This window comes from Etheostoma spectabile, chromosome 2, assembly GCF_008692095.1.
Source record: "Etheostoma spectabile isolate EspeVRDwgs_2016 chromosome 2, UIUC_Espe_1.0, whole genome shotgun sequence".
In the NCBI taxonomy this organism is placed as follows: domain Eukaryota; kingdom Metazoa; phylum Chordata; class Actinopteri; order Perciformes; family Percidae; genus Etheostoma; species Etheostoma spectabile.
Genome location: NC_045734.1, coordinates 18,407,900 through 18,417,702, shown reverse-complemented (window position 1 = coordinate 18,417,702; position 9,803 = coordinate 18,407,900). Strand labels below are relative to the sequence as shown.

The following is a 9,803-nucleotide window of genomic DNA, read 5'->3' as shown; positions in this document are numbered from 1 at the left end:
TTTGAGCCCCTGGCCCATTAGCAAAGGTCAGAGACATAGTCAAAGTCCCGGAAGCTGTCCTGGTCTTTGCGGGAAAGCACGCGAGGCTCACGTGGAGGCGTGAGCATTGGAGCTTCGGTGGTGAACTCCTCGTCGAAGTTGCTGACGTCTTCCTTGCCCACAATTGAGGGCACAAATGGAGGGGCCACTTTCCTTTGCAGCAATGCCTCCCAGTCCACATTCTGGTGCGAGAAGGAGGAAAAAAAGAGAGAAATAATTACAAAGTTGAATTCAGAATCTGCAGATTTTTCATAGTATTAAATATATTTCCTCCAAAGTGTCAAGGACAAGTAAAGCTGTGATGCCACGGGCCAGGGATAGTCAGCTTCAATAGCGCCAGAGTTCAGACCTTTTCGCCGTATCAAACTCAATATTTCCTGCAGCCGCTTCACATTAAGAGACGTCTAAACAGTAAGAAATGGACATATTCTGTGCTATTCCGATTAACCAAACGTAACTGTTTTTATTGATCTGAACTATTCATATCTGATTTTGTCTGGCCTTCCCGTCTCCCATAACTACTCACACATTAACACATAAGTCCACATATTCTCATTTTATCTATATTCTTGTAATTTATTTAATGCGTTTGTTGTTTATGTAGCCAACCTTATGCTTGTTTTTGAAATTCATTGCTTAGTTGCGTTCAATTTGTTGCTGTTTGTTTAGGACTCTTGTAATTGTAATAGCTTCTTATACATTTTCTTCTTCTCTTCATTAGGTGAGATTCCTTCTAAAAGCCCCTAGGGGTTGTCTTAACCTCACCGGCACAATCTTTATTTTATAGCACTTTATTTTCTTGTGTTACTGTTCTCTTGATTTTATTGTACAAAATAAACAAATTTAAATTCACATCATCAAGGTAATCAGTTTATTCAATCTCGTCATGCTCTCATGCAGAAAAACGCTTCCCCACCCATTAAAAAAAGCAGCACTTACTCGGAAAAATGGCTGCTTCTTCACCTCTTCTGCATCCTTTTCACCAGATCCCAGTCTTCTCTCTGGGTTCCTCCTCAACAGCTACACACACATGCACACACAAAACTGTGAGTAAGGTGACATCAACCATGTCAGTGAATAATTAGTGTGTCATGTGTATGTGCAACATTTGTCACATGTTGTTCATGGGTCATACAGTCAGCAAAAGAAGGAGAAAGAGCGTCTTTATGTGCGTGTAGTCTAACCCTTCTCATGATGCCGATAGCCTCAGTGGACAGGAAGCGTGGATAACGGACTTCATCGTTCACAATGCTGTCAAACACCTCCTCTTCATCATCTCCTGGAAATGGAGACTACACACAGACACACACACAGACACACACACACACACACACACACACACACACACACACACACACACTTAATTCCATACAATCCAATCCATGTTACAGATTTCAAATTCACAAAACAAGGTCTCAATCACAATGAACCATGACCATGATGTAAACACCCAGTTCTCTTTGTAAACAGTAAGTAGGAAAATAAATAAATCATCTAACTTAGTAGAAATTCAGTCCACATGAAATATACCTAACTCACCAATTTTAAGTTCACATTTTCAAATCCATTTATAAATATGAATTAATATACTTTTGCTCTTAGCTACAGTTGGCTATGATGTTTGACGTTATGGGACAGTGCAGAGCAAAGGAAACAGGAGACAATTGGATTACAACAACTAAGGCTCCCTGGTCAGATCTGACCGAGAGACGCTGCAGTTACATGATACTGTATGAATTTTAGTCCCCCCCTTTCTCACCTCTCCCACCAACATTTCATAGATAAGGACCCCCAGTCCCCACCAGTCCACTGCCCTGGTGTAGGATGTATCCGTTAGCACCTCAGGGGCCAAAAACTCTGGAGTCCCACAGAATGTGCTGGTCCGGTCCCCGAAACCCATTCCTACAGACAGAGGCAGAAAGATGAAACTCTTTGAGGCTGAAAGCTTTTACAAAGATCTTGCAGCAGGCAAAAATAAAATAATGAGCTCATCTGTCAGAAACATCGAAATCCACCTTCTTTACAGAGTCCAAAGTCAGCAATCTTCACATAACCATCTGTGTCTAGCAGCAGGTTGTCCAGCTTGAGGTCTCTGGGAGAGAGGGAAGATAAAATATTCACAGTAATTCACCGAGTACGGCTGTGAGTACACAGGGAGTTTAAGAGAGATAGCGAGAAAACTAGAGACAAACACAGACAGACAGATGGACAGACAGATATAGATATACATCTACAGACATCTATAGATGGATGTTTTTTACATCCTAACTATCATAGCTTGTAACTCACCTGTACACAATCTTATGGTCATGGAGAAACTGAAGTCCAAGAACTACGCAGGCTGCATAAAACCTGAAGTCAAACCAAAGAAACATTATTACTAACCTGCAGTAAAATCAATGTAAAGCGCCTACTGAGTAGAAAACTAAGAACACACCACTACCACCTCCAGTAAATGCATATCTGTGACAGTTGTAGGCTTTTGGTTTTGGTCATGTTTACTGACTGACAATGACAATGCATGAACTGATGTTTTGGATACCATGGAAATTTGATAAAAACTGGTTTGAAGGCCAGACTTTATTTCTTTAAAGCCCTGCACTCACGGACAGAATAACTGAACACCTGTGGGGGTGTGAAGGGCCATAATGAAATTTTTAATACAATAATATTAATAATATTCCATATACAATGGAAGAAGAAAAATACTAGAAACAGCTTTTAGTATGATGCAAGTTCAGCTGTAGCTAACACAAGTCTTCATAAGGCTGAGTTAGACAAATTAAGATATTATCCAAAATTACAATTGTTTTAGTATTAAATGTACTTTCTGTTTTTTTGCCTGGACGGGGTTTCCTTGCTAGGTTGCACTGGAGAAACCCTTACACAAACAGGGAACTTCGTACTAAAAAGGACTACATTTGAAAAATACCAGCTTGATTTGTCAAACTCAGACTTCTGATGCTTTACATAAGCTTTGGAATAATTTGCACAGAAAGTGGGTTTTGTCCCTCACTGCTTATATTAAATAGGCCTTGTTTACAGCAGACAAAAAATGTATTTAATAACATAAAAAAAAAAAATTGGCTGAATCCCATTTAGGGGAGGTCCTGGTATTGTGCATGCAGGCTCACTGGGACACTTAATGGAACTGAGCCTGGCGTTATTGGGATTCTCTTGCACAACATGTCTGAAAAGCTTTATTACTGTGAAATATTATCTATTTACAGCCAGTATGGACAAGATGAACAATTACAGCAACCAACAGTAATTTCAATAAAGATAAGGGCATGTATAAGCATTGTTTTGAGACAGATTTGGAAGAAAATGCGGCTCCTTTAACTACTGACTTTAAAATGGCCATGACAGTAGAACTCGTTACGGCCATTTAGCATTTTCTCTTTCTCAAAACACACACAAATATATATACACAGATGTTACATACACGGCTCGTGGCTCTGTGAAGACGTCTGTGTGGATGTGCATCATCAGGTCGCCTCCTGCTGTGTACTCCATAACAAAACACACATGCTCTGGAGTCTGGAAGCAGGCAAACAGGTTGACGAGGAACGGATGGTGCGACAGGTTCACAACCTCAAAGATACGCTTTTCGCACATTAGACTGCAGGAGTAAAGAGAGAAAAAGTGGAGAGGATGAGGAGAGCAACAATGGATGGGAGAGAGACAAACAGGAAGTGTAGGGATGGTGGAGATGGAAGGCAGAGAAGGATGGCAGCATGCAGAGGATGATTTTGGCTTATGTGGAGGAAAATGAGAGGCATTTACACATAATTTGATAGTTTATTTTGGTTGATGAGACACCCACACTCATCCTACAGATAAAATGTAATCATGGTGATTCAGGGCGCAGACACACAGATTAAACAGAGAAATGTATTATTAAAGCTCAAAGATCCAGGCTAAAAAAACAAAACAACAACAAACACAAAAACAGGAACATGGCGGGTAATAAACACATCAACGCAAACCTTTCCACTTCATCCCGAGCTACAATATCTCCTTTCTTCAGGGCTTTGATGGCGTACATCGTGCCCGTCTTCTTGTATTCTGACAACAACACCTGGAGACAAACACATGCAGCAACAACTCAGTTTGTTCCAAAACAAACAAAAGTACAAAACCTTTACAAAGTAAACTAATGGCTTCTAGATATGCATGTTATGGTTTTAATGAGAAAGAGAAATGAAAACTCTCTTAAATTCATCAAGATGTTACAATACAGTCTGAATTGTAGGATTTTAAAGTGTCAGTTGAAGTCACTTCCTTTTTAAGTTACTGCTGTTTGAAACTTTCAGTGTTTGTTGTTTTATTGAATGAACATCATCAATCATATTAGGTTCATAACTTCCTACAACCAAGCCATTTTGCAGGTGACGTTAAACATTTATCAAAGAAAAAAAGAAGGGTGCCATTAAATCCAAGTGAAAATATGTACACAATACAAACAAACACAGGCACTTGGTGCCATAGGCCTTTTACAAATTGCGTTGAATTTGGTTTTGATGTAATTGTCACATCACTTTGTTGTTTCCTTATTTCTAGAAATGTCAGGTCAGAATTAAGCTCTTAATGCTGCCTGAGGAACAAGCCACATTCCAAAGAAGCTGTCACTTCAAGCTTTTACGTGTTTCCTGTGCCATTTTGTGCATACATCTGTGCACATATTGAGCTCATTAAATATAAACTCCCTTCTTCTGTTTTTTTTAATGTTGTGTCTGATCTGTTTGACAGACCTTTTTTCAACAGTTACACGTTAAAACAAAACAGGCCATTCATCAAACTGTACCTTTCCAAAGTGTCCCCTGCCCAATACAGCAATCAGCCTGAAGTCCTGGAGAGACAGAGGACCTTTCCTCTGCTTACTGGAGAGACCGATGCACAGTCAGCAGGAACATTTGTAGTGGATACCAAAATACAAAAAAATAAAAGATTAAATAAATTCATATAGATTGCTCGGAACGCATGGCAACATAATTTGTCTTGGCAGACATGGGAACTGTGAGCGTGGGTGGAGTGGTAGCCATCATTCAGTTTTCTTATTCACAGCTTTCATGTCGAAATGTCTTCAGTGAAAAAGGCCAATTATCAAACACATACAGACAAGAATGCATGAGGATGCAGTGTTTATGTGTGTGTACCTGCCGACAGATGGGGTTTGGACAAGGCACTCAGGGGTGAGGTCTGGGGGGGAGAAGGGCTCAATGACTGGCAGTCGGTCCTGTCGGGGGACATGCCAGGAAAGAGACACAAAGGAAGAAACACAAAGAGAGACAAACAGAGAGAGAGAGAGATCTTGAAGATCAAGGGACACATGGTTTCATGAGGCACGTGGCATACAGCCTTCCAGTGAGCACGATTCACTTGTTGGTCCTGCTCTGTTGCTTCATTTTTTGTTTTTGAGACAATGTGATCAAGTACATGCCTGAAAGGGAATCCACATGGCTGTGTTTTTGTGCCATGTTTGACTTCTGTCCCTTCTTTGTCTCACAGAACAAAAACGTTCTTAATTAATCAAATGTAACAACCCACGTTGCCTCTAAGAGACATCGCTATGCAACCCACATGTGGTTGCAGCTGTCGCTGTGGTCCTGCTACACGTCCTGCGATGCCCTATTACATCCTGCTATGCTCCGCGGTGCCCCGCTACGTTCTGCTGTGCCTTGTAATACCGTGCAGTGCCCTGCTATGCCATGAACTACTACAAACTACTATTTTTTTTTTAGTCTCTGTTCCATTATCTTTTACTGCGACTGTTATTGCCACTCTTCATTTCAACCCCAACCGGCCTGTCAGACACCACCTACCAAGAACCTGGGTCTACTCTATCTGTAAAGTGTCTCGAGATAACTCTTGTTATGAATTGATACTATAAATTGAAATGAATTGAATAGATATTAATGTGTTGATGTATCCCATATCTTAGACTTTAATGCAGTTACTTTAGTCTTACTTGTGGATCACAGCTTGAGCAATTAATTCCATGTTAAATAGAGAGATTCCCTTCATCCCACAGCAAACAGAGTGGATTTACTGCAGTAGACCCACCCACACACCTCCCCCATTTCCCGGGATTCCTCTCTCTCTGTCTGTCTCACCGGGGTATGTGCGTCCATGTCTCTCTTGTAATCGCCTCGTATCGGAGAGTCGCTGTCCAGACTTAACTTCTCCACTGACACCTCCCTGTAAAAATGTACATAGACACAAACAAACAGACCAACACAGCGATGCAGACAGACAAAATGGACAGAGACAAACACAAAAGGGTTGTTAGACGGGGGACAGAGAAAGCATCACATGCTTTATACTTTGCCAGGAAACACAAGGAAAAAAGGTTCAAGGAATGCTGCTGCATTTGATAGCAAAGTCTGACTGATGGCCATCAAACATCACACGTGGACGCTGTGTGTCTAGTACAATGAAGTGGAGTGCATGCATCTGTGTGGCTTATGCATTGTGTTTGTCTCACCCAGAGTTGAGTGTCAGGCTGTGTGCACTGGGACTGTAGGTTCCTGAGTTGTTGACAGTAGGAATGGCGTTTCGAAGCAGCCTCACCCAGGTCCCGATATCCACATTCATCTGACGAGCCCGAATGAAAGCCTTGCCTGGAAACACACGCACATACACACATCTAGAGTCAATGATGTATGTCTCCCAGAGCAGATCATCAAGATTTTTAAATTTCTGTTTGTGAATGTCAAGAGGCTTCTGGTTATTATTCTATGCTTATGCAGAACCTGGGGGATGAAGCCTACACAGCCCTCAAAAAGACATTGGAAAGGGATCTACACTGGTTGATGAGGAGTCACGCAATGTTAGGGTGCGCCTCATTTAGTTCAAGATTATGCATCGCTTCTATTGGACTTCCAGATTGTTTACAAATGGTCTGAAAGACACACCAAATTGTTGATAATGGAAGACAAAGGACCACCAATAACATGTCCTATGGTCCTGTGATAAGGTCCAGGAATGTACCATAAGGTCCAGGACCGGAATACATGATAACCTATGTTAGATTGTAGTGCCCCAGGTTCCATAAAGCCCAAGATTATTGGTGCAGTGAGATGGATCAATCCTAAGGAGGATGGATAAGCACATAAGAAGCTGGGTCCCGCTAGGGTGGCGGCATTTAAAAAAAATGTTATAAACAGGTTCGATGTCTATACTTGAAAATTAGCTTTCTGGAGAGTGCCGAAGAAGATTTGTTTTGGGAAGAGACGTGTATGGTGGACTTTTATACATGTTCATTTGGTTTATTGTCTCTAAATATTGTAGTTGCTGTGTCATCTCTTCTTGATTTCTGTCTGGGTGGGTGGTGATGACGAAGGGTGGAGGCAGGGTTGTGTGTTCATGTTGCAAATTGTAAGTTTTGTATGTAAGAAATGGGCTTTCCAGTATTAGCTCTGATCAAATCTGAATTTAATTTATATTTTCCCTGACTAATTAGGAACTCTTTCTTTAATTAACCTATAATTGTAACATAAACATTTAACATCTGTCTCTATGTGTTTTATTAAACGCACATCTTTTGGACTATTAGGTCTGTACATTGCACTTATTCTCTAAATGTCATACTGTGAACTTTGGTGCATTCCCTGGTCAATATTTAGCATATTCCTGCACAAAACAGTTATATTGTACATAATTGTTTTTTTAAATATATTTTATTGCAGTTTTCTATACTATATTATTTTGTTGTCTTTTACAGTAATTGCCTTTTACTTGAATTCTTTGAGTATGTTTTAATTCCTTGTATTTGAAAATCTACTTGGCAATAATTATTTTTGTATCTTCATGGTGTATTCATTGTTTTTATAGATAGTACAAATCTTAAAGGGGTCACATGTAAAAACAATGAGAGTGTAGGTTATTTGAAATGTATATTAATTTAAGTGTTCATTTATTATTACATATAAATGAACACTTAAATTAATATACATTTCAAATAATTTTCCAAAACCTCCTTGATAACTGGAAAGAGAGGGACTAGTCTTTCTCATTAGTAATCAAAGACCTTTCCAGGTTTTGGATCAATTGTTGTGGTTTTTTTAAAGTGGATTTTCTGCTTTATTTTAATATCTGTGTTACAGCTTGTTTAAATGAAGTACTTCCTATCTTTGTTTTTGGTCAGCGCTGCATACATAAAGTTGTCATCATCTTGAAGCAACAAGATGATTTACTCACCACTAGATGGTGCTGTTGTCAAAATGAAAACAGTGTACTGAATAGCAGAAGTGTTTCTTCCCATCCTGGTTATGTTTTTTTCTCATTGAGAAAAAGCCAGTTTCAGCACAACTAATGTTTGTTAATTTCAAAAGGTCATCTATGTAAACTGTACTGACACTTCCATTATTCTCAAGACCAGCCTATTTTTCTGTGCTTCCACTCCGTCTCACCTTGCTGCTTAGAAAAGACCTTCTTCTGCCTCTGGAGGCGAGGGACTCTCTCAATGACCGGGTTGAAGAAGGTCACCTGGAGAACACACACACACACACACACACACACACACACACACACACACACACACACACACACACACACACAAACAAACAAACACACACACACACACACACACACACTTTTCAGACATCACACTCAGACAATTGAACCTTTCAAGTTTGACATATCAAAGCAGTGTTGTTCATGTTGCATGTGTGTGTGACAGCTTGTGCGTCTTTGTGTGGGCAGGTGTAAAGGGGCACATTTGAATATCTGTGTGTATTTATAGCACTTCCATAGACGGGTGTCATGTAGGCAAGGATCTGCATCTGTGTCCACCTTGTGTGGCAGTCCCTTTTCCCATTTTTTTGATGGAGTGTGTGTCAGTTTATGTCAAGGTTTGTGTTTGTGTGCATGTGTGTGTATGTGCTTGTACCTCGGCCAGCAGCAGGCCCTGAGGCTCCAGCTCGAGTGAACTCTGTGTTTCTGGTTGTCCAGGAACTCCTCCAGCTTCAGGTACTTCAAAGCACAAACGAGCGATAGTCCTTCAGTAGACTGCAATCTCATCTCCCTCGACTACACACACACACACACACACACACACACACACACACACACACACACACACACACACACACACACACACACACACACACCACACACACACACACACACACACACACACACACAGAGTCACCCAACTGTGTTAACTGTTGCAACTACCAACTAGCATAATTAAAAAAAAAAAAAAATGTGTGTGTACATACTGACCCTTTCCAGCTCCACAGTGAAGGTCTGGTCCCAAGCCTGTTCTCCCACAGTCCTCCAAGGTGTCTGGCCCACCACACTGTTGTCCAGCTTTAGCACGGCACTGACCTCAGCTGCACACGCAAAAGCACACACACTATAAGCACATTTGATCCTCTTTTTTTAACACAACAATTAACAAACAATACACTGCAACATAGGAATGCAAGCACATTTGATCCTCCATAGATGACATTCCTATACAGAATGTGGCACTTTAGCTCTGACCACTATAAAAATAAAAGCTACTGTATGCTCACGTTCCAACAATAAAATTTAAGTATTGATTATTGATTGTCATCAAGGTACTTGGAGACACTGCAGAAAAGGAAATACCTAAAAAATCTGGCTGTGAATTGTTTGCTCGGTTTACTGAGGCAATTCAGCTAAATTTGTTGATGTTGCTGACTGTGCCATTAGGTGTGAGCAGTGACCCACAGTACCTAAAGTGACGGTAAGTCTTAATATAGATTTGCTACTAAGCTATTTTGCGCTGAAAG

The 9,803-nt window shown here is 40.5% G+C and overlaps 1 protein-coding gene across 1 annotated transcript in view; it reads right to left on the bottom strand.

Moving 5' to 3' along the window:
* Positions 1-6: 6 nt before the first annotated feature.
* Positions 7-9,803, bottom strand: part of pkn1a (protein kinase N1a) — a 48,498-nt gene continuing 38,701 nt past the window's right edge. The window contains 16 exon segments of the mRNA XM_032541799.1: positions 7-221; positions 979-1,059; positions 1,224-1,331; positions 1,799-1,941; positions 2,055-2,131; positions 2,329-2,391; positions 3,485-3,661; positions 4,029-4,120; positions 4,847-4,922; positions 5,199-5,278; positions 6,156-6,240; positions 6,527-6,662; positions 8,454-8,529; positions 8,933-8,970; positions 8,973-9,072; positions 9,268-9,377. Of these exon segments, the coding sequence (XP_032397690.1) occupies positions 18-221; positions 979-1,059; positions 1,224-1,331; positions 1,799-1,941; positions 2,055-2,131; positions 2,329-2,391; positions 3,485-3,661; positions 4,029-4,120; positions 4,847-4,922; positions 5,199-5,278; positions 6,156-6,240; positions 6,527-6,662; positions 8,454-8,529; positions 8,933-8,970; positions 8,973-9,072; positions 9,268-9,377 (1,646 nt within the window). The 3' untranslated portion in view covers positions 7-17.